This window comes from Taudactylus pleione, unplaced genomic scaffold (genome assembly GCF_031769625.1).
Source record: "Taudactylus pleione unplaced genomic scaffold, aTauple2 ptg000677l, whole genome shotgun sequence".
NCBI lineage: Eukaryota > Metazoa > Chordata > Amphibia > Anura > Myobatrachidae > Taudactylus > Taudactylus pleione.
Window position 1 is genome coordinate 1,477,819 of NW_028285079.1, and position 27,657 is coordinate 1,505,475.

Consider the following 27,657-nt stretch of genomic DNA (forward strand, 5'->3'; position numbering starts at 1 on the left):
TTCCTCAGTTTTGCCTAAGTATGCGGATTAATGTCATTGTAGTAAGAGAATTAGTATAAAGTCGCAGATAAAGTAAAGCGGGTTTTGCAGTTTTGCCTCTTACTGTGCTTATAGGGTACTAAGTATGCAGATTAATGTTAATGTAGTAAAATAATTAGTATAAAGTCGCAGATACAGCAAAGCTTAGCATGGCGCAGGTCACTCGTACCGGCCCTGTCTGCTGCCATATTACACTGCGCCCTCTTTCCTCAGTTTTGCCTCTTACTTTGCTTATAGGGTACTAAGTATGCGGATTAATGTCATTGTAGTAAGAGAATTAGTATAAAGTCGCAGATAAAGTAAAGCGGGTTTTGCAGTTTTGCCTCTTACTTTGCTTATAGGGTACTAAGTATGCGGATTAATGTTAATGTAGTAAGAGAATTAGTATAAAGTCGCAGATAAAGTAAAGCGGGTTTTGCAGTTTTGCCTCTTACTTTGCTTATAGGGTACTAAGTATGCAGATTAATGTTAATGTAGTAAAATAATTAGTATAAAGTCGCAGATACAGCAAAGCTTAGCATGGCGCAGGTCACTCGTACCGGCTCTGTCTGCTGCCTTATTACACTGACTGCGCCCTCTTTCCTCAGATTTGCCTCTTACTGTGCTTATAGGGTACTAAGTATGCAGATTAATTTTAATGTAGTAAAATAATTAGTATAAAGTCGCAGATACAGCAAAGCTTAGCATGGCGCAGGTCACTCGTACCGGCTCTGTCTGCTGCCTTATTTCACTGACTGCGCCCTCTTTCCTCCGTTTTGCCTCTTACTGTGCTTATAGGGTACTAAGTATGCAGATTAATGTTAATGTAGTAAAATAATTAGTATAAAGTCGCAGATACAGCAAAGCTTAGCAGGCGCAGGTCACTCGTACCGGCTCTGTCTGCTGCCTTATTACACTGACTGCGCCCTCATTCCTCAGTTTTGCCTCTTACTGTGCTTATAGGGTACTGAGTATGCAGATTAATGTTAATGTAGTAAAATAATTAGTATAAAGTCGCAGATACAGTAAAGCTTAGCATGGCGCAGGTCACTCGTACCGGCTCTGTCTGCTGCCTTATTACACTGACTGCGCCCTCTTTCCTCAGTTTTGCCTCTTACTGTGCTTATAGGGTACTAAGTATGCAGATTAATGTTAATGTAGTAAAATATTTAGTATAAAGTCGCAGATACAGCAAAGCTTAGCATGGCGCAGGTCACTTGTACCGGCCTGTCTGCTGCCTTATTACACTGACTGCGCCCTCATTCCTCAGTTTTGCCTCTTACTGTGCTTATAGGGTACTAAGTATGCAGATTAATGTTAATGTAGTAAAATAATTAGTATAAAGTCGCAGATACAGCAAAGCTTAGCATGGCGCAGGTCACTCGTACCGGCCTGTCTGCTGCCTTATTACACTGACTGCGCCCTCTTTCCTCAGTTTTGCCTCTTACTGTGCTTATAGGGTACTAAATATGCAGATTAATGTTAATGTAGTAAAATAATTAGTATAAAGTCGCAGATACAGCAAAGCTTAGCATGGCGCGGGTCACTCGTACCGGCTCTGTCTGCTACCTTATTACACTGACTGCGCACTCTTTCCTCCGTTTTGCCTCTTACTGTGCTTATAGGGTACTAAGTATGCAGATTAATGTTAATGTAGTAAAATAATTAGTATAAAGTCGCAGATACAGCAAAGCTTAGCATGGCGCAGGTCACTCGTACCGGCCTGTCTGCTGCCTTATTACACTGACTGCGCCCTCTTTCCTCCGTTTTGCCTCTTACTGTGCTTATAGGGTACTAAGTATGCAGATTAATGTTATTGTAGTTAGAGAATTAGTATAAAGACGCAGATACAGCAAAGCTTAGCATGGCGCGGGTCACTCGTACCGACCCTGTCTGCTACCTTATTACACTGACTGCGCCCTCTTTCCTCCGTTTTGCCTCTTACTGTGCTTATAGGGTACTAAGTATGCGGATTAATGTTAATGTAGTAAGAGAATTAGTATAAAGTCGCAGATACAGCAACGCTTAGCATGGCGCAGGTCACTCGTACCGGCCTTGTCTGCTGCCTGTTTGACTGTGAAGTTTTTCCTCCATTGTGCTAATTTTGCCTCAGCTTTGAATCTTGCGGCGTGGTTCAGAGATGTAAACGCTGCTATCTGCTGCGTCCATGTCGCATTGCGCATGCGTGAAGGCACATCACCATAGTCGCTCGCAGCAAGTCGCATGTCACCCCCTCCTCATTTTCGAGGCGTGCCTCACTGGCCCCCGGCTGCGTGAATTCCACACCCACCCTGTGGGTTACTCATATGACTGATGGTCAAGCAAGTGGATCCGTTGGCTGCGTCCTCAGACTCCGCAGTGGATCACAGAAGCCGGCAGGAGGCATCTATTTAGTCAAGACGACTCCTGCGGCGTTAGCGTGTTATTGCACACTCGCTGTGGATAAAGTCGCGTACATCTCCGAATCAGGCCCTTAGTGTACTGGGTAGGTAGGATTGGTGTTTTGGCACAGATACTTTAAGGCGTAAATTCTGCGGCGAGCTAAATTTGGCTATTTGGGCGCGATTTGAGCATAGTTGCACGTGGACACATCTGTATCCTGTGCCAGGTCTTATACGCTGAGCCGCATCCGGTGCTAGGTATAGGTTTGTACCAGTGATCGCTACAACACCGGCTCTCACCCACGCTGTAACCAGGGGATTTTGTCGGGATCAGTGTCGCTTGTACTTCATTCGCGCGTCGGCTCCTCGTGAGCAAGGCCTTGCCGTTCAGTGACACTTTTTTTTTCCTTTTAACTATTGGATTGCCTACAGGACCGTAGAAAGGGACCCCCTTCCCGGAGCCCAGGAATTACAGAGCTATAGATAAGGATGAATAAGGGTTTTGTGTGCGGGTGTTTTTTATTCCTTATAAAATTATTTTAAAATCATTATTTTCTAGCAACTTTTTTCCAAACTTCACTACCGGCCCCTGCAGGAGCTGGAGGCCAGGGTATGCTGATGCTTGTAGTTCTACAAGCGCCAGCATACCTAAACACTGTGAGGTGGCCAAGGCATGCTGGGATCATTACTGGAACATGGAAGCACATGGTGGGGCATTTCTTGGGCCGTCCACTCCCCATAGGCAATAGAGCTAAGGGCTGCAGATGTACCCCAGGCATCCCCCCCCCCCCCCCCCATATTTTGCTGACACTATAACACAGAGCTAGATCCGTTGTAGCTTTTTCAGGAGGGGTATTATTTGTATTTATACTAGTATTAGTTACGTATATATTTATGTTTAATTGATCTCGTTTTCCTGATTGTGCACACTCCCAGCTGATGATCATCATCAATAACACATATTTTGCAATGGGGGAAAAGCAAAATCTGCACCTACATAAGTTGTAGAAATTTCGGCAATGTGTCCTCGATTTTAAGACGAAGACAACCTGTTATCCTTTTTCAGAAAATTGACGCTTTAAATCTCTGGGACACAACGCCGATATATGACCATGCCGGCAAATCCCAGGCATTTCTCCAATGTTTCTGACTGTGAGAAGCAAATTGTTGCTCTCCCCAGTGTTCCCTCCTACGATTACAATCAGGAACCCTGCACTCCCCAGTGTTCCCTCCTCCGATTACAGTCAGGAACCCAGCACTCCCCAGTGTTCCCTCCTACGATTACAGTCAGGAACCCTGCACTCCCCAGTGTTCCCTCCTACGATTACAATCAGGAACCCTGCACTCCCCAGTGTTCCCCCCTAATATTACAATCCGGAACCCTGCACTCCCCAGTGTCCCCTCCTCCGATTACAATCCAGAACCCTGCACTCCCCAGTGCAAGGACGGAGAGGCCCACTTTGCGTCTCAATTGCAACCTCTATGTTGTGAGCACGGACTCTGGACAAATGCGCAGTGCGACATAGACGTACGCGCAGAAGAAACAAACTTCGCCTGGGAGTCAGGCAGTTAGTGAGGGAGTGTTATGCAGGGGGAAATACATAGTATTTACAGGAATATGTTTAAGATTCCAGGGGACGGGATCCCGGAAGTTAATATACCAACGCCCGGCATAATGCCAACACCGCGATGCTGAACACATAAGGATACCGACGTCCGGCATCTCGACCGCCGGCGTTCCGAACGTAAAGATGCGGGTAAGTATTGCACTTAGCCCGGGGATGGGGGGGTTAAGTTTAGGAGCCTGTTCGGGTGGGTTATGGTTAGGCTGCAGGGAGGGGGGGAATAGGGTGAGGCACAATCGGGGGGAGGTTAGGGTGAGGCACCACCCTAAGGAGTGTTAGGTTTAGGGTCCGGGAAGGGGGTGGTTAAGGTTAGGCACTGCCTGGGGGAGGTTGGGGTTAGGCACCCCCCGAGGAGTGTTACAGTAGGTTTAGGGTCCAGGAAGGGGGGGTTAGGGTTAGGCACCATCGGGGGAGGGTTAGGTTTAGGGTGCGGTGGTTAGGCACCACCAAAGGAGGGTTATGGGGGGAGAGGGTTGGGGTACTTACCTTACCCTGTCGGGATTCTGCACGATCGAAATTGCAGCGTTGGTATGTCATTCGCTGGCATATCATACCCGACCCCATTTACAATATAGGAAATGGCGCTCCAGATGCAGAAACCCCACTGAAAGCTGCCATCAGCGTCTGTCTCAGGGGACTGTTATATAACTGGGGAAAATAAAATGTAAAAGTTTCTTTATAATGTGTGACTGTAAGCAGGTACAAAGCAGGTCATTTATTCAGCTGTATTTGGATGTATTATTCTGTAATACAAATTGTCAGGTTCTAATGCTTCTAATATCGCAAGTGCGGGTGTGTACACCCGATATGACTGCGAGCGGTGTCGTTCATAGACATGTCAAGTTGGCCCTGCAGCACAGCCGACACCGATAGATCTAAAACATATATTGGTGCATCTACATGTCTGTACGGGCGACCCGTCGCCCACCCATACACTGGCTGCAGGAACCGCCGACACAGACATCTTTACATGCCCGCCCAGACATACCGAGCGGCTGATTGGTGAGTGTGTATAGCTCTGCTGACCAATCCGTCGTCTCAGTGTGTCCCCAGCATATGCTGGCATTGATGCATGTACTATGGCAGGCTTAGGCACCCTATGTCTCTGCAGCAGTTGGCAGGGTCTGCTGCTACTTGTAGTTCAGCAACTGCTGGAGAGACCATGCTTGTCTACCCCTATTCTAGAGTATTCCTGGGGTTGGGTTTCCTTGTTCTGTGCTTGTTTAGCAGTAGTAATAGCACCATGCTTGCTAATAAGTGGCTCGTCAGTCCCTTTCTGTCTGTTCTGTTAGGGAACCTGTGTTATTATGTGTATAGCAACGATCCTGCTCATGTGTCTGTGACCTCATCTCTGTATGTACTAATAATTACTCTGCTAATATATCTATATACCTATATACTGTATGCTGCTACCAAACTCCCATTACTATATACCTATATACTGTATGCAGCTACCAAACTCCCATTACTATATACCTATATACTGTATGCAGCTACCACACTCCCATTACTATATACCTATATACTGTATGCTGCTACCACACCCCCATTACTATATACCTATATACTGTATGCTGCTACCACACCCCCATTACTATATACCTATATACTGTATGCAGCTACCACACCCCCATTACTATATACCGATATACTGTGTGCTGCTACCAAACTCCCATTACTATATACCTATATACTGTATGCAGCTACCAAACTCCCATTACTATATACCTATATACTGTATGCAGCTACCACACTCCCATTACTATATACCTATATACTGTATGCTGCTACCACACCCCCATTACTATATACCTATATACTGTATGCAGCTACCACACCCCCATTACTATATACCGATATACTGTGTGCTGCTACCACACTCCCATTACTATATACCGATATACTGTGTGCTGCTACCACACTCCCATTACTATATACCTATATACTGTATGCTGCTACCACACTCCCATTACTATATACCTATATACTGTGTGCAGCTACCACACTCCCATTACTATATACCTATATACTGTATGCTGCTACCACACTCCCATTACTATATACCTATATACTGTGTACTGCTACCACACTCCCATTACTATATACCTATATACTGTGTGCAGCTACCACACTCCCATTACTATATACCTATATACTGTGTGCTGCTACCACACTCCCATTACTATATACCTATATACTGTATGCTGCTACCACACTCCCATTACTATATACCTATATACTGTATGCAGCTACCACACCCCCATTACTATATACCTATATACTGTGTGCTGCTACCACACTCCCATTACTATATACCTATATACTGTGTGCTGCTACCACACTCCCATTACTATATACCTATATACTGTGTGCTGCTACCACACTCCCATTACTATATACCTATATACTGTGTGCAGCTACCACACTCCCATTACTATATACCTATTTACTGTGTGCTGCTACCACACTCCCATTACTATATACCTATATACTGTGTGCTGCTACCACACTCCCATTACTATATACCTATATACTGTGTGCTGCTTCCACACTCCCATTACTATATACCTATATACTGTGTGCTGCTACCGCACTCCCATTACTATATACTGTATGCTGCTACCGCACTCCCATTACTATATACCTATATACTGTATGCTGCTACCGCACTCCCATTACTATATACCTATATACTGTATGCTGCTACCGCACTCCCATTACTATATACCTATATACTGTATGCTGCTACCGCACTCCCATTACTATATACCTATATACTGTGTGCAGCTACCGCACTCCCATTACTATATACCTATATACTGTGTGCTGCTACCGCACTCCCATTACTATATACCTATATACTGTGTGCTGCTACCGCACTCCCATTACTATATACCTATATACTGTATGCTGCTACCGCACTCCCATTACTATATACCTATATACTGTGTGCAGCTACCACACTCCCATTACTATATACCTATATACTGTGTACTGCTACCACACTCCCATTACTATATACCTATATACTGTGTGCAGCTACCACACTCCCATTACTATATACCTATATACTGTATGCAGCTACCACACTCCCATTACTATATACCTATATACTGTATGCTGCTACCACACTCCCATTACTATATACCTATATACTGTATGCAGCTACCACACTCCCATTACTATATACCTATATACTGTATGCTGCTACCACACTCCCATTACTATATACCTATATACTGTATGCAGCTACCACACTCCCATTACTATATACCTATATACTGTATGCTGCTACCACACTCCCATTACTATATACCTATATACTGTATGCAGCTACCACACTCCCATTACTATATACCTATATACTGTAGGCAGCTACCACACTCCCATTACTATATACCTATATACTGTGTACTGCTACCACACTCCCATTACTATATACCTATATACTGTGTGCAGCTACCACACTCCCATTACTATATACCTATATACTGTATGCAGCTACCACACTCCCATTACTATATACCTATATACTGTATGCTGCTACCACACTCCCATTACTATATACCTATATACTGTATGCAGCTACCACACTCCCATTACTATATACCTATATACTGTATGCTGCTACCACACTCCCATTACTATATACCTATATACTGTATGCTGCTACCACACTCCCATTACTATATACCTATATACTGTATGCTGCTACCACACTCCCATTACTATATACCTATATACTGTATGCTGCTACCACACTCCCATTACTATATACCTATATACTGTATGCTGCTACCACACTCCCATTACTATATACCTATATACTGTATGCTGCTACCACACTCCCATTACTATATACCTATATACTGTATGCTGCTACCACACTCCCATTACTATATACTGTATGCTGCTACCACACTCCCATTACTATATACCTATATACTGTATGCTGCTACCACACTCCCATTACTATATACCTATATACTGTATGCTGCTACCACACTCCCATTACTATATACCTATATACTGTATGCAGCTACCACACTCCCATTACTATATACCTATATACTGTGTGCAGCTACCACACTCCCATTACTATATACCTATATACTGTGTGCTGCTACCACACTCCCATTACTATATACCTATATACTGTGTGCTGCTACCACACTCCCATTACTATATACCTATATACTGTGTGCAGCTACCACACTCCCATTACTATATACCTATATACTGTATGCAGCTACCACACCCCCATTACTATATACCTATATACTGTGTGCTGCTACCACACTCCCATTACTATATACCTATATACTGTGTGCTGCTACCACACTCCCATTACTATATACCTATATACTGTATGCAGCTACCACACTCCCATTACTATATACCTATTTACTGTGTGCTGCTACCACACTCCCATTACTATATACCTATATACTGTGTGCTGCTACCACACTCCCATTACTATATACCTATATACTGTGTGCTGCTTCCACACTCCCATTACTATATACCTATATACTGTGTGCTGCTACCACACTCCCATTACTATATACCTATATACTGTATGCTGCTACCACACTCCCATTACTATATACCTATATACTGTATGCTGCTACCGCACTCCCATTACTATATACCTATATACTGTATGCTGCTACCGCACTCCCATTACTATATACCTATATACTGTATGCTGCTACCACACTCCCATTACTATATACCTATATACTGAATGCAGCTACCACACTCCCATTACTATATACCTATATAGTGTATGCTGCTACCACACTCCCATTACTATATATCTATATACTGTATGCTGCTACCACACTCCCATTACTATATACTGTATGCTGCTACCACACTCCCATTACTATATACCTATATACTGTATGCTGCTACCACACTCCCATTACTATATACCTATATACTGTATGCTGCTACCACACTCCCATTACTATATACCTATATACTGTATGCAGCTACCACACTCCCATTACTATATACCTATATACTGTGTGCAGCTACCACACTCCCATTACTATATACCTATATACTGTGTGCTGCTACCACACTCCCATTACTATATACCTATATACTGTGTGCTGCTACCACACTCCCATTACTATATACCTATATACTGTGTGCAGCTACCACACTCCCATTACTATATACCTATATACTGTATGCAGCTACCACACCCCCATTACTATATACCTATATACTGTGTGCTGCTACCACACTCCCATTACTATATACCTATATACTGTGTGCTGCTACCACACTCCCATTACTATATACCTATATACTGTATGCAGCTACCACACTCCCATTACTATATACCTATTTACTGTGTGCTGCTACCACACTCCCATTACTATATACCTATATACTGTGTGCTGCTACCACACTCCCATTACTATATACCTATATACTGTGTGCTGCTTCCACACTCCCATTACTATATACCTATATACTGTGTGCTGCTACCACACTCCCATTACTATATACCTATATACTGTATGCTGCTACCACACTCCCATTACTATATACCTATATACTGTATGCTGCTACCGCACTCCCATTACTATATACCTATATACTGTATGCTGCTACCGCACTCCCATTACTATATACCTATATACTGTATGCTGCTACCACACTCCCATTACTATATACCTATATACTGAATGCAGCTACCACACTCCCATTACTATATACCTATATAGTGTATGCTGCTACCACACTCCCATTACTATATATCTATATACTGTATGCTGCTACCACACTCCCATTACTATATACCTATATACTGTATGCAGCTACCACACTCCCATTACTATATACCTATATACTGTATGCAGCTACCACACTCCCATTACTATATACTGTATGCTGCTACAACACCCCCATTACTATATACCTATATACTGTATGCTGCTACCACACTCCCATTACTATATACCTATATACTGTATGCTGCTACCACACTCCCATTACTATATACCTATATACTGTATGCTGCTACCACACTCCCATTACTATATACCTATATACTGTATGCTGCTACCACACTCCCATTACTATATACCTATATACTGTATGCAGCTAGCACACTCCCATTACTATATACCTATATACTGTATGCTGCTACCACACCCCCATTACTATATACCTATATACTGTATGCAGCTACCACACCCCCATTACTATATACCTATATACTGTATGCTGCTACCACACTCCCATTACTATATACTGTATGCTGCTACCACACTCCCATTACTATATACCTATATACTGTATGCTGCTACCACACTCCCATTACTATATACCTATATACTGTATGCTGCTACCACACTCCCATTACTATATACCTATATACTGTATGCAGCTACCACACTCCCATTACTATATACCTATATACTGTATGCAGCTACCACACTCCCATTACTATATACCTATATACTGTATGCTGCTTCCACACTCCCATTACTATATACCTATATACTGTATGCTGCTACCACACTCCCATTACTATATACCTATATACTGTATGCTGCTACCACACTCCCATTACTATATACCTATATACTGTGTGCAGCTACCACACTCCCATTACTATATACCTATATACTGTATGCAGCTACCACACTCCCATTACTATATACCTATATAGTGTATGCTGCTACCACACTCCCATTACTATATACCTATATACTGTATGCAGCTACCACACTTCCATTACTATATACCTATATACTGTATGCAGCTACCACACTCCCATTACTATATACCTATATAGTGTATGCTGCTACCACACTCCCATTACTATATACTGTATGCAGCTACCACACTCCCATTACTATATACTGTATGCAGCTACCACACTCCCATTACTATATACCTATATACTGTGTGCAGCTACCACACTCCCATTACTATATACCTATATACTGTGTGCAGCTACCACACTCCCATTACTATATACCTATATAGTGTATGCAGCTACCACACCCCCATTACTATATACCTATATACTGTATGCAGCTACCACACCCCCATTACTATATACCTATATACTGTATGCTGCTACCACACTCCCATTACTTTGTACCTATATACTGTATGCAGCTACCACACTCCCATTACTATATACCTATATACTGTATGCAGCTACCACACTCCCATTACTATATACCTATATACTGTATGCTGCTACCACACTCCCATTACTATATACCTATATACTGTATGCAGCTACCACACTCCCATTACTATATACTGTATGCAGCTACCACACTCCCATTACTATATACCTATATAGTGTATGCTGCTACCACACTCCCATTACTATATACTGTATGCAGCTCCCACACTCCCATTACTATATACCTATATACTGTATGCTGCTACCACACTCCCATTACTATATACCTATATACTGTATGCAGCTACCACACTCCCTTTACTATATACCTATATAGTGTATGCTGCTACCACACTCCCATTACTATATACTGTATGCAGCTACCACACTCCCATTACTATATACCTATATACTGTGTGCAGCTACCACACTCCCATTACTATATACCTATATACTGTGTGCAGCTACCACACTCCCATTACTATGTACCTATATACTGTATGCTGCTACCACACTCCCATTACTATATACCTATATACTGTATGCAGCTACCACACTCCCATTACTATATACTGTATGCAGCTACCACACTCCCATTACTATATACCTATATAATGTATGCTGCTACCACACTCCCATTACTATATACTGTATGCAGCTCCCACACTCCCATTACTATATACCTATATACTGTGTGCAGCTACCACACTCCCATTACTATATACCTATATACTGTGTGCAGCTACCACACTCCCATTACTATGTACCTATATACTGTATGCTGCTACCACACTCCCATTACTATATACCTATATACTGTATGCTGCTACCACACTCCCATTACTATATACCTATATACTGTATACTGCTACCACACTCCCATTACTATATACCTATATACTGTATGCTGCTACCACACTCCCATTACTATATACTGTATGCAGCTCCCACACTCCCATTACTATGTACCTATATACTGTATGCAGCTCCCACACTCCCATTACTATATACCTATATACTGTATGCAGCTACCACACTCCCATTACTATATACCTATATACTGTATGCAGCTACCACACTCCCATTACTGTATACCTATATACTGTATGCAGCTACCACACTCCCATTACTGTATACCTATATACTGTATTCAGCTACCACACTCCCATTACTGTATACCTATATACTGTATGCAGCTACCACACCCCCATTACTGTATACCTATATACTGTATGCTGCTACCACACCCCCATTACTATAAACCTATATACTGTATGCAGCTACCACACTCCCATTACTATATACCTATATACTGTATGCTGCTACCACACTCCCATTACTATATACCTATATACTGTATGCTGCTACCACACTCCCATTACTTTGTACCTATATACTGTATGCAGCTACCACACTCCCATTACTATATACTGTATGCTGCTACCACACTCCCATTACTATATACCTATATACTGTATGCAGCTACCACACTCCCATTACTGTATAACTATATACTGTATGCAGCTACCACACTCCCATTACTGTATACCTATATACTGTATGCAGCTACCACACTCCCATTACTATATACCTATATACTGTATGCTGCTACCACACTCCCATTACTATATACCTATATACTGTATGCAGCTAGCACACTCCCATTACTATATACCTATATACTGTATGCTGCTACCACACCCCCATTACTGTATACCTATATACTGTATGCTGCTACCACACTCCCATTACTATATACCTATATACTGTATGCAGCTACCACACTCCCATTACTGTATACCTATATACTGTATGCAGCTACCACACTCCCATTACTGTATACCTATATACTGTATGCAGCTACCACACTCCCATTACTGTATACCTATATACTGTATTCAGCTACCACACTCCCATTACTGTATACCTATATACTGTATGCAGCTACCACACCCCCATTACTGTATACCTATATACTGTATGCTGCTACCACACTCCCATTACTATATACCTATATACTGTATGCAGCTACCACACTCCCATTACTATATACCTATATACTGTATGCTGCTACCACACTCCCATTACTATATACCTATATACTGTATGCTGCTACCACACTCCCATTACTATATACCTATATACTGTATGCAGCTACCACACTCCCATTACTATATACCTATATACTGTATGCTGCTACCACACTCCCATTACTTTTTACCTATATACTGTATGCTGCTACCACACTCCCATTACTATATACCTATATACTGTATGCTGCTACCACACTCCCATTACTATATACCTATATACTGTATGCTGCTACCACACTCCCATTACTATATACCTATATACTGTATGCAGCTACCACACTCCCATTACTATATACCTATATACTGTATGCTGCTACCACACTCCCATTACTATATACCTATATACTGTATGCTGCTACCACACTCCCTTTACTATATACCTATATACTGTATGCTGCTACCACACTCCCATTACTATATACCTATATACTGTATGCAGCTACCACACTCCCATTACTATATAACTATATACTGTATGCAGCTACCACACTCCCATTACTGTATACCTATATACTGTATGCAGCTACCACACTCCCATTACTATATACCTATATACTGTATGCTGCTACCACACTCCCATTACTATATACCTATATACTGTATGCAGCTAGCACACTCCCATTACTATATACCTATATACTGTATGCAGCTACCACACTCCCATTACCATATACTGTAACCACACTCTCTAGCATAGTACCACCATAAAATGTCCATTGTCAGACACAATCAAAAGCTATAATTAGAGACAGGACAGTTATTTAATATGGCCAAGAAACATTTGACTTGCTGTAATCTCAAAGGCCTCACCAAGGTCTATAATTTTCTACCCACCAGCTTATACATAATTATCCAAGAAACTATATGGAAAAGAGCCCAACCAAGGCTAAGTTATGTTCTATGTGCATAATGATTTTCCCTTCACATACTGTATAGATACAGCTTGTAGCCTTAATGGGGCACTTGTATTATGATGGGAATACATACAGTACTTTCTATGTTGCTTCCTGACTGCAAAAAAAACTATTACAATTATATAGAATTCTGCAGTATACTTTATTACCTCCTCAAAAACAACGTTTTGATGGGGTTTCCAGTGGTAGACAATCAACATAGTTGACAGTGGTAAAGTAGGCGTAGATGACAGTGGTAGACAGTGGGCATAGAGGACAGTGGTAAAGTAGGAGTAGATGACAGTGGTATAGTAGCCGTAGATGACAGTCGTAGACAGTGGGCATAGAGGACAGTGGTAAAGTAGGCGTAGATGACAGTGGTAGATAGTGGGCGTAGAGGACAGTGGTAAAGTAGGTGTAGATGACAGTCGGCATAGATGACAGTGGTAAAGTAGGTGTAGATGACAGTGGTAAAGTAGGCGTAGATGACTGTGGGTGTAGATGACAGTAGGCGTAGATGACAGTGGTAAAGTTGGCGTAGATGACAGTGGTAAAGTTGGCGTAGATGACAGTGGTAAAGTAGGTGTAGATGACAGTGGTAAAGTAGGCGTAGATGACAGTGGTAAAGTAGGTGTAGATGACAGTAGGCGTAGATGACAGTCGGCGTAGATGACAGTGGTAAAGTAGGCGTAGATGACAATGGTAAAGTAGGCGTAGATGACAGTCGGCGTAGATGACAATGGTAAAGTAGGCGTAGATGACAGTGGTAAAGTAGGCGTAGATGACAGTAGGTGTAGATGACAGTGGGCGTAGATGACAGTGGTAAAGTAGGCGTAGATGACAGTGGTAAAGTAGGTGTAGATGACAGTCGGCGTAGATGACAGTGGTAAAGTAGGTGTAGATGACAGTCGGCGTAGATGACAGTGGTAAAGTAGGCGTAGATGACAGTGGTAAAGTAGGTGTAGATGACAGTGGTAAAGTAGGTGTAGATGACAGTCGGCGTAGATGACAGTCGGCGTAGATGACAGTGGTAAAGTGGGCGTAGATGACAGTGGGCGTAGATGACAGTGGTAAAGTAGACGTAGATGACAGTGGGTATAGATGACAGTAGGCATAGATGACAGTGGGTGTAGATGACAGTGGTAAAGTAGGCGAAGATGACAGTGGGCGTAGATGGCAGTGGTAAAGTTGGCGTAGATGACAGTGGTAAAGTAGGTGTAGATGACAGTGGTAAAGTAGGCGTAGATGACAGTGGTAAAGTAGGTGTAGATGACAGTAGGCGTAGATGACAGTCGGCGTAGATGACAATGGTAAAGTAGGCGTAGATGACAGTGGTAAAGTAGGTGTAGATGACAGTAGGCGTAGATGACAGTGGGCGTAGATGACAGTGGTAAAGTAGGCGTAGATGACAGTGGTAAAGTAGGCGTAGATGACAGTCGGCGTAGATGACAGTCGGCGTAGATGACAGTGGTAAAGTAGGCGTAGATGACAGTGGTAAAGTAGGTGTAGATGACAGTCGGCGTAGATGACAGTCGGCGTAGATGACAGTGGGTGTAGATGACAGTGGTAAAGTGGGCGTAGATGACAGTGGGCGTAGATGACAGTGGTAAAGTAGACGTAGATGACAGTGGGTATAGATGACAGTAGGCATAGATGACAGTGGTAAAGTAGGCGAAGATGACAGTGGGCGTAGGTGACAGTGGTAAAGTAGGCGTAGATGACAGTGGTAAAGTAGGCGAAGATGACAGTGGGCGTAGATGACAGTGGTAAAGTAGGCGTAGATGACAGTGGGTGTAGATGACAGTGGTAAAGTAGGCGTAGATGACAGTGGGCCTGATTCAGAGCCGTTCGCTATTTGCGGTCGTTCGTTCAAAAACAAGGGGTGGCTATTCAAATGATCCGTTCGCAAATTGCAGTCTGTTCACACCTCTAAGTCTGAACGAGCGAGCAAAACATACGCTCGTTTATTTGATAAAAACGCCCCCTGGCCGCTCGCACCCTACGTCATGTCCGCTATTTATTAGATTAATCGAGTACATAGTACAGCGTTCTGAGTTAAAAAAAAACAAGTGACGTGGTCAATGACGCTGCTGTATTAATTATGCACTCCCTTAAAACGCCCGTTTTGACCTTTAAGCACGCCTGCGTTCGAATTCCACTCCCCCGTTTTCAAGCACCTTCCCCTGTTACCACCCACATACGCTTCATTCTGTCACTCAAAATAGCAGGCACTCGCTATATAGCGTACAAATGATTTTCAGCCGCACTGACTGGTTCGCGCATGCGTACTAAAAACCGTACGCATGCGCAGATGTGCGAACATCGCTCGGAACGAGCGTACGGCCGCTAGCGAGCGGCTCTGAATGAGGGCCAGTGTGCGTAGATGACAGTGGTAAAGTAGGCATAGATGACAGTGGGCGTAGATGACTGGTAAAGTAGGCGTAGATCACAGTGGTAGACAGTGGGCGTAGAGGACAGTGGTAAAGTAGTTGTACATGACAGTGGTAACGTAGGTGTAGATGACAGTGGGCGTAGATGACAGTGGTAAAGTAGGTGTAGATGATAGTGGTAGACAGTTGGCGAAGATGACAGTGGTATACGGAAGGCTTAGATGACAGTGGTAGACAGTTGGTGTAGATAACAGTGATAAACAGTGGATGTAGATGACCGGGTTAGACAGTGGGTGTAGGTGACAGTGGGAGACAGTGAGTGTAGATGACAGTGGTAGACAGTGGGTGTAGATGACAGCGGTAGACAGTGAGTGTAGATGACAGTGGTAGACAGTGGGTGTAGATGACAGCGATAAACAGTGTAGATGACAGTGGTAAGCATTGGGTGTAGATGACAGTGGTAGACAGTGAGTTGTAGATGACAGTGGTAGACAGTGTAGATGACAGTTTTAGGCATTGGGTGTAGATGACAGTGGTAGACAGTGAGTGTAGATGACAGTGGTAGACAGTGGGTGTAGGTAACAGTGGTAGACAGTGGGTGTAGATGACAGTGGTAGGCATTGGCTGTAGATGACAATGATAGACAGTGGGTGTAGATGACAGTGGTAGACAGTGGGTGTAGATGACAGTGGGAGACAGTGGGTGTAGATGACAGTGGGAGACAGTGGGTGTAGATGACAGTGGGAGACAGTGGGTGTAGATGACAGTGGGAGACAGTGGGTGTAGATGACAGTGGGAGACAGTGGGTGCAGATGACAGTGGGTGTAGATGACAATGGTAGACAGTATGTGTAGAAAACAGTGGTAGACAGTGTAGATGACAGTGGTAGACAGTGGGTGTAGATGACAGTGGTAGGCATTGGCTGTAGATGACAATGGTAGACAGTGAGTGTAGATGACAGTGGTAGACAGTCGGTGTAGATAACAGTGATAAACAGTGGATGTAGATGACCGGGTTAGACAGTGGGTGTAGGTGACAGTGGGAGACAATAAGTGTAGCTGACAGCGGTAGACAGTGAGTGTAGATGACAGTGGTAGACAGTGAGTTGTAGATGACAGCGGTAGACAGTGAGTGTAGATGAGTGGTAGACAGTGAGTTGTAGATGACAGTGGTAGATAGTGTAGATGACAGTTTTAGGCATTGGGTGTAGATGACAATGGTAGACAGTGAGTGTAGATGACAGTGGTAGACAGTGGGTGTAGATGACAGTGGTAGACAGTGGGTGTAGATGACATTGGTAGACAGTGGGTGTAGATGACATTGGTAGACAGTGGGTGTAGATGACAGTGGTAGACAGTGTAGATGACAGTGGTAGACAGTGGGTGTAGATAACAGTGGTAGACAGTGGGTGTAGATGACAGTAGTAGACATTCGGTGTAGATGACAGCGGTAGACAGTGGGTGTAGATGACAGTGGTAGACAGTGGGTGTAGATGACAGCGGTAGACAGTCGGTGTAGATGACAGCGGTAGACAGTTGGTGCAGGTGACAGTGGGTGTAGATGACAATGGTAGACTGTGTAGATGACAGTGGTAGACAGTGGGTGTAGATAACAGTGGTAGACAGTGGGTGTAGATGACAGTGGTAGACAGTGAGTGTAGATGACAGTGGTAGACAATGAGTGTAGATGACAGTGGTAGACAGTTGGTGTAGATGACAGTGGTAAACAGTCGGTGAAGATGACAGTGGTAGACAGTCGATGTAGATGACAGTGGTAGACAGTTGTTGTAGATGACAGCGGTAGACAGTTGGTGTAGATGACAGTGGTAGACAGTTGGTGTAGATGACAGTGGTAGACATTTGGTGTAGATGACAGCGGTAGACAGTCGGTGTGGATGGCAGTGGTAGCAGTGAGTGTAGGTGACAAATATAGACGTCACTGTAGTTTATAGTGATGGACAGTATCTGTAGTTGGGAGATATTACACAGTAGTAGACATTCGGTGTAGATGGCAGCATTAGACAGTCGGTGTAGATGACAGTGGTACACAGTTGGTGTAGATGACAGCGGTAGACATTCAGTGTAGATGGCAGTGGCAGACAGTCGGTGTAGATGACAGTGGTAGTCGATGTAGATGACAGTGGTAGACAGTCGATGTAGATGACAGTGGTAGACAATTGGTGTAGATGACAGTAGTAGACATTCGGTGTAGATGGCAGTGGTAGACAGTCGGTGTAGATGACAGTAGTAGACATACGGTGTAGATGGCAGCGGTAGACAGTGGGTGTAGGTAACAGTGGTAGACAGTCGGTGTAGATGATAGTAGTAGACAGTGGGTGTAGATAACAGTGGTAGACAGTGGGTGTAGATGACAGTGGTAGACAGTGAGTGTAGATGACAGTGGTAGACAATGAGTGTAGATGACAGCGGTAGACAGTCGGTGTAGATGACAGCGGTAGACAGTCGGTGTAGATGGCAGCGGTAGACAGTCGGTGTGGATGGCAGCGGTAGACAATGAGTGTAGATGACAGTGGTAGACAGTCGGTGTAGATGACAGTGGTAGACATTCGGTGTAGACGACAGTGGTAGACATTCGGTGTAGATGGCAGTAGTAGACATTCGGTGTAGATGGCAGCGGTAGACAGTCGGTGTGGATGGCAGCGGTAGACATTGGGTGTGGATGACAGCGTTAGACATTTGGTGTGGATGACAGTGGTAGACAGTCGGTGTAGATGACAGTGGTAGACATTCGGTGTAGATGACAGTGGTAGACATTCGGTGTAGATGGCAGTAGTAGACATTCGGTGTAGATGGCAGCGGTAGACAGTCGGTGTAGATGACAGTGGTAGACATTCGGTGTAGATGGCAGTGGTAGACAGTCGGTGTAGATGACAGTGGTAGACAGTCGGTTTAGATGACAGCGGTAGACAGTCGGTGTAGATGGCAGTGGTAGCAGTGACTGTAGGTGACATATATAGACGTCACTGTAGTTTATAGTGATGTACAGTATCTATAGTTGGGAGATATTACTCTGTTAGTGTAGGGTGAGGGGTATTTAGGAGTGGGAAAAGATACAGAGTATATTATTTGTAAGTTTAGATAAATTAATTCAACTCTGATGAAATAATTATTGCTTCAATTGTTGCTGTCCTCTTGCAATACATGGCTCTTGTAGCAGTAGGTTACATATCCAGACGGGCAATGCTTCAGCAATTACACGGAGTCAGTACATTCTCAAATGATGAATACCACTCTTCTCCAAACTCGTGGACAGAGAAAGGTAAGAGCCCACGTGTGTAGCACTGTATGTCCTGTGCACTGTGGTAGTAATGTGATATTAGTCTGTGTTAGTAGGTTACTTGGTATGTTGTATTGATACATTCATTTGTTAAAGGCACAGGACACGCTAATCACCTGTCATCCATAGGAAAGTTATCCTATTGTTTGATGTGTTGATAACATGTCCCCAGTTATTATTATGGCATGGGGAAGCAGTAACAGGACATACTGTAAGTGAATATGATGCCAGACACGTGCGTGGTGGTTGGGATAAGGTTTTCCTGCACAAAGTCTTTGTAGCACCTTGAAACTGTTACTGTGGAACTGAATGGAGAATAGTGCGATGCACTTACACGTGCGCGATGTCAGCAGTTGTCGGTGGATGTAAGTTAGTCTAATGCTAGTACAGCTCATGTGAATAGCAGCTTATTTACTGAAGAGCTTAGAACTAGTCTGTCGCATAAGATAAGTAACCGCTGTGACAGGTATTATATATGATAATAACAGGGCCCCAGTGTGACGCATTGTCCAATATCATATCTAGAATCCCAGCTCAGATAGGTGGAAGAATGGGATTGGCTCCGTTATATATAACATGCCATAAGGGGAGGTAGATGAGACTGTAGGTTGTAGGGATGCCAATGGTTCTGATCTGCTGTCCTTATTCTTCCTATAGAGAATCGGGAAAGCAATTTCAGCCGCTCGCGCAGCTCCAGTGTATCCAGTATTGATAAAGAGTCCAAAGAGGCCATCACAGCCTTGTACTTCATGGAGTCCTTCGCCCGGAAGAATGACCCATCCCCTTCACCCTGCCTGTGGGTGGGGACCAGCCTGGGGATGGTGCTGATCATATCACTGAACGTGCCAGTAACCGATGAGCAGAGACAGACGGAGCCGGTGTTGGTGTCTCCAAGCGGTAAGCAGCCACTGATGTCTCGTGTTTTATCTATTCTCTCTCTTTCATGGCTCCTCCTGTCTCTTACGCTTCCTTTACAAGACGATGAAAATATCACCCAGGGTTCTTTAGCTGTAGCGTCGTCTGCAACTCTATGCTAATGCTAGTATCAGCCTTCCCCTGGTGTGCAAACGTGCGTCTGAGTGTGCAAGGACTGAGACGCCCACTTTGAGCGTCTTTAGATACTGTAATACCGCTTGGTGCATCTTTAGTCGCAAACATCGTTCACGTCATCGAAACTAGCAGCAGCCCTATGTACATAGGTGCAGAATCTCCACCAGAGTCTAAGGGACTGATTCTGAGATTTACGCTAATGCAATCGCAACTGAGATCTCTCACAGACAGCAATTGCTAAAATATGCTAGGTGCTTCCAAATCTTAGCCAAGCATAGGGATGCCCACTGCTGCCTTCTCATATCCGCGTATACATCGGTAACATCGACGCACATCGGGCATCCATACAGCCCCTAAGTCATGTATGACCTGTCTCAAACACTGCGTCTCTCCTGACACTCTGAGAGCTCCCATACTCTGAAGGAGATTACAATGGCTGATTTATGCTCGCCCATGTAAGTCAACTTGCAAGTGAGTCCTCTGGGCGAGCGTAATCACAATGCAATTGCTGTGAGTGCGCAGTGTGGCTTTCGCGCACGCTCAATCTCTATCAATTTCACCATAGCGTAAATCTCAAAATCAGCCAGTTATATGGTACGGCCGGGACACTCTCATACCACGTCCATAAGACAGTGTATCTGCGACACTCTCATACCACGTCCATAAGACAGTGTATCTGCGACACTCTCATACCACGTCCATAAGACAGTGTATCTGCGACACTCTCATACCACGTCCATAAGACAGTGTATCTGCGACACTCTCATACCACGTCCATAAGACAGTGTATCTGCGACACTCTCATACCACGTCCATAAGACAGGGTATCTGCGACACTCTCATACCACGTCCATAAGACAGCGTATCTGCGACACTCTCATACCACGTCCATAAGACAGCGTATCTGCGACACTCTCATACCACGTCCATAAGACAGCGTATCTGCGACACTCTCATACCACGTCCATAAGACAGCGGACCTCATTCAGAGTCGGCCGTGAGCGGCCGCTCGGTCGTACGCCTAACAACCGAGAAACTGAAAATGGAAGCAATCACACGGCCGGTCGGTCGGTCGTAACCAAAGTGACGCCCATACGTGAACAGTGTACCTCCTCTAGCTAACGAGTGATAGCAGCTAGCGATCGAATCAATAGTTGTCAGTCGCTGTATGTTACTTTTCTTCTGATGGTTGCAACCGCTTGTGTTGTGTCGATGCCCACAAAAATAAAAAAAATAAAAAAACGCATAGAATAAGCCGTCACCATGAAATGTATTTATTCTTATTATTCGCTAATGCAAACGCAACTGAATCAATTAGCAGTGTTATTAGCAACAACAAACGATTATTAGCTGCTTGCATTGTGTGGCTCAAAATAGAAACATCAAACATAACATCAGTCACATTCGATAATATCGATTGTACTCTGGGGCTTGAGAGAGCACGTACCCAACCTCAAGCTGTACGATTAGCCAGGCCTCTAACCTGCTCGCAGAGTGACGTTCTACTACTTCCGGCCTTCTATGTCGGTCGTAGCAGGAAATTTATGTACGCCCCTGAAACGCCCTGAAAACGGTGAGGAACGTCTGCGTTTTCAGACCACCACCCCCGTCACCACCCACAAACGGCCTTTCATGTCAATCAACTCCCGGAAGCCACTTCCTGCTCGTAAGCCGTACGATCAACAGCATTTTGGATCGCAAGGTCTCGTACGCACATGCGCACAACTAACCGTACGCATGCGTGGTTTGGAAACATCGGATGCATACGACCGAGCGGCCGCTTACGACCGACTCTGAATGAGGTCCAGTGTATCTGCGACACTCTCATACCACGCCCATAAGACAGTGTATCTGCGACACTCTCATACCACGCCCATAAGACAGTGTATCGTATCTGCGACACTCTCATACCACGCCCATAAGACAGTGTATCGTATCTGCGACACTCTCATACTACGCCCAGAGGGCAGTGTATCTGCGACACTCTTACCACGCCCATAAGATGGTGTATCTGCGACACTCTCATACCACGCCCATAATACAGTGTATCTGCGACACTCTCATACCACGTCCATAAGACAGTGTATCGTATCTACGACACTCTCATAGTACGCCCATAGGGCAGTGTATCTGCGACACTCTCATACCACGCCCATAAGACGGTGTATCTGGGACACTCTCATACCACGCCCATAAGACAGTGTATCGTATCTGCGACACTCTCATAGTACGCCCATAGGGCAGTGTATCTGCGACACTCTCTTACCATGCCCATAAGACGGTGTATCTGCGACACTCTCATACCACGCCCATAAGACAGTGTATCTGCAACTCTTTCATACCACGTCCATAAGACAGTGTATCTGCGACACTCTCATACCACGCCCATAAGACAGTGTATCTGCGACACTCTCATACCACGCCCATAAGACAGTGTATCGTATCTGCGACACTCTCATACCACGCCCATAAGACAGTGTATCGTATCTGCGACACTCTCATACTACGCCCAGAGGGCAGTGTATCTGCGACACTCTTACCACGCCCATAAGATGGTGTATCTGCGACACTCTCATACCACGCCCATAATACAGTGTATCTGCGACACTCTCATACCACGTCCATAAGACAGTGTATCGTATCTGCGACACTCTCATAGTACGCCCATAGGGCAGTGTATCTGCGACACTCTCATACCACGCCCATAAGACGGTGTATCTGGGACACTCTCATACCACGCCCATAAGACAGTGTATCGTATCTGCGACACTCTCATAGTACGCCCATAGGGCAGTGTATCTGCGACACTCTCTTACCATGCCCATAAGACGGTGTATCTGCGACACTCTCATACCACGCCCATAAGACAGTGTATCTGCAACTCTTTCATACCACGTCCATAAGACAGTGTATCTGCGACACTCTCATACCACGCCCATAAGACAGTGTATCTAGGACACTCTCATACCACGCCCATAAGACAGTGTATCTGCGACACTCTCATACCACGCCCATAAGACAGTGTATCTGGGACACTCTGATACCACGCCCATAAGACGGTGTATCTGGGACACTCTGATACCACGCCCATAAGACGGTGTATCTGCGACACTCTGATACCACGCCCATAAGACGGTGTATCTGCGACACTCTCATACCACGCCCATAAGACGGTGTATCTGGGACACTCTGATACCACACCCATAAGACGGTGTATCTGCGACACTCTCATACCACGCCCATAAGACGGTGTATCTGGGACACTCTCATACCATGCCCATAAGACGGTGTATCTGCGACACTCTGATACCACGCCCAGAAGACAGTGTATCTGCGACACTCTCATACCACGCCCATAAGACAGTGTATCTGCATACGCTCACATACCACGCCCATAGGACAGTGTATCTGCGACACACTCATACCACGCCCATAGGACAGTGTATCTGCGACACACTCATACCACGCCCATAGGACAGTGTATCTGCGACACTCTCATACCACGCCCATAAGACGGTGTATCTGGGACACTCTCATACCACGCCCATAAGACGGTGTATCTGCGACACTCTCATACCACGCCCATAAGGCGATGTATCTGGGACACTCTGATACCACACCCATAAGACGGTGTATCTGGGACACTCTGATACCACACCCATAAGACGGTGTATCTGGGACACTCTCATACCACGCCCATAAGACGGTGTATCTGCGACACTCTCATACCACGCCCATAAGACGGTGTATCTGCGACACTCTCATACCACGCCCATAAGACGGTGTATCTGGGACACTCTCATACCACGCCCATAAGACGGTGTATCTGGGACACTCTCATACCACGCCCGTAAGACGGTGTATCTGGGACACTTTCATACCACGCCCGTAAGACGGTGTATCTGTGACACTCTCATACCACGCCCATAAGACAGTGTATCTGCATACGCTCACATACCACGCCCATAAGACAGTGTATCTGCGACACTCTGATACCACGCCTATAACATAGTGTATCTGAATACAATTCTGAGGCCGAGCTTTCCCATCAGTACCGGGGCACTGTGCTGTGCGCACGCCATGGGACGGTTTAGCTACTTAGACACTTGCGCGTTTGACAAGCACAAACCATCTATGTGAATATCTGCATTGCTCCCCACTCAGAATCAGGACCCCAGTGTGCACCATAAGACCCCTCAACTTTGGAGCAATGCAGTGAATGGCGTGCCCAGTGCCCATGCCACCAGTCTGCACGTGAGAGGTGCTGGTGCCACAAACTGAAACTGAATCTCGCTGTGCAGAGAAATGATAGGATGCTGTGATAAGTTGGCCCTGGCTGTGGCTTTACTGACTCAATGCTTCTTTTACCATCCGTCACCTGCTGTTACTGACCACTCCTAATGGTACCAACTACTATAAATTCCAGACTGCGCCAGTCGTCAGCATGTAGTCACTGCTCGCACCGCCAGCACCTGGAGTCGCTTAGTGCTGGATAACTGCTGCTCTCTCCTGGTGATTGTGTCACATACTCAGGCTCCTGATGTCAGGGTGGCAGACAGAGCGGTGACTCCTCGCTGGGGGCGTCTGGGGATTAGAGGGATCACTCTTATCTGTACCTGACAGCAGTTCTGCAGCAACAGAGCAGGATCTGTGAGAAACATGAGCCACAGCTGCTGTTCTTCCTCTCTGCAGGGAAAATATATCATGGGTGAATAGTGATTCCTCAGTATGTGGATTATCCCCCAGATTATGCAGGGGTCTTTGTGTGCGATTGTCACTTCACTCTTTTGTCCCCCGACAAAATGCCCCTGTTGGCATGTCAGATAAAGGTGCTGGTTGCAGAGTGGGGTGACGACTGTTTTGGTTTTTAACTTGTTCTAAATGGCTACTTAAATTGGCTAATGGCGGGCAGCTGTGCATGCGTGTGGGTGGCGCAGCTGATGTGACGGAACCTGAGCTGCTATAACCTCGGTTAAGGGCCCTCTTCATATTGGGGTGCTTAATCAGGGGCCTCCGACTTCCATCACTTCATCAAAGGAGGTACATGCTTGGGATCCGGGTTATATTGGTACAGGGCCTAATAAGGTTTCCTCTATTGTAACTTAGCTGTGGGGAGACCCTTAGTGTGGAGGACAGTGAGGAGCCAGGCGTCCTGACTTATAGTTCCTTAAAAGGAGGAAGAAACAGTCTTTCTATATTCCTTCTTTTAATTTATAAGATTTACTTTTTGAAACGAGGACTCAGATTCCGACCCAGACGCTAAGCTGCGCTCTCTCGCTGCCAAAAGGGGCCGGGTATGCAAATTCCATGAACGCACTGTCTGGTGTAAGGACGCCCTCTATGTCTTAGAGAGCGACGGCAGAGAGTGAACGCACGCCGTTATAAAGACGCCCACTTTTCTTTCTTAACACACGTCATCTCCAGGAAGTGTGTGATTAATCAGTAACATCGAGAGCCATCGGAGCTGCGCGCAGCGCTTGAGGTAGACCCTACCCCGCCGCAAGCACTGTGATCACTGCAGGCTGAATACAACCAGGTGACGTGTACAGTGACGCCTCCATGCTAATTATGCACACCCATAAAACGCCGTTTTGACACCCAGACACGCCTGCGTTCACAACACCACTCCCCCATTCACAAGCACCTTCCCCTGTTACCACCCACAAACGGCGCTATCTGTCACTCAAAGTAGCGTTCAGTTTGTGTACTACGAGCGCATGATTCCCGGAAGCAGTGATTGGTTCGCGCATGCGTAGACTGGCAACAATCGCCCATAGCGTGCGTCTGCGGCTTAGCGACCGGGTCTGAATTGGGCCCTAAGTCTGATTAAAAAAAAATCCAGGTTTCATGTAGAATACAAACCCTTTACCCCTCCCTAGAGAGAATATGCAAAAATGGGAGTCTCCTTGCACGGTAAGAGCCCTTATAATGCGCTAGTCCAAGACCACCACCATTCCAATCCCCAGGCAGCAGTTCTTAGGGAAAAGTTTACAGAAACCTCAAAAAAAAGTTATCATCACCCCTATTTCTATTCTGAGAGTAGTGTATTATTTCCTCTTCAGATGCCTGGGTGAGAGATATCATAGATCGGGGATATATTATAACATTTCTAAAGTCCTTTATAATCGGTCTTCCGGGAGATCAAACAAAGCAGGAAGCCATTCTGTCACTAATCAACTGAGGGTGGTCACTGGTCATACACGCGTTCCAGGGGAGAAAGGGGACCGGGATTCTATTCAAATGTCTTCCTTGTCCAAAAGCAGGAGAGACCACTTTGTGCAATGTTCCTCTTCAAAACCCTAAACACACAGCTTCCATTGAATAGGTTTTAGATGGAATCTACTTGTCATGTCATAGTTTATGGTCTCCATGGCCACCCATGGTACATGGTCTGATCTGGGAATATCACCAGTGACTGGTTACCATCATTTCCAATATCACTTTTTACCTATCGGCCTGTTGTCATTACCAAGGATGTTCACGAGAATCATGGTAGTTATACCTGTTCTTGTCAGGGGTCATTTCTTACTTGTACAATCTGATGACCAAGGTGGGATCCCCACACTCGCTCCAGGCCCATGTGCAAAAGACAGCAAAAGCCTTAGTGTCCCATGAATGGATCATCAACTACCAAACATCCAATACCAACCTTCCCCAGAGAATTGTTTTCATAGGGTGCTGCTCACTTTCTTCCAAAGACCCAGCAGCAATGCCAAAAGCTTCCAATTATGAATCAGGCTCTCAG

At 44.9% G+C, this 27,657-nt stretch overlaps 1 protein-coding gene across 9 annotated transcripts in view; it reads left to right on the plus strand.

Moving 5' to 3' along the window:
- The window catches only part of STXBP5L (syntaxin binding protein 5L), a 581,790-nt gene that overhangs the window by 481,381 nt on the left and 72,752 nt on the right, over positions 1 to 27,657 (plus strand). For 6 of the 9 annotated variants that reach the window (XM_088455901.1, XM_088455902.1, XM_088455907.1 and 3 more), the window contains 2 exons: positions 19,740 to 19,844; positions 20,520 to 20,759. In XM_088455901.1, the coding sequence (XP_088312027.1) occupies positions 19,740 to 19,844; positions 20,520 to 20,759 (345 nt within the window). The remainder of the gene's footprint in view (positions 1 to 19,739; positions 19,845 to 20,519; positions 20,760 to 27,657) is intronic. The other 3 variants (XM_088455906.1, XM_088455909.1, XM_088455910.1) reach the window with 1 other exon arrangement.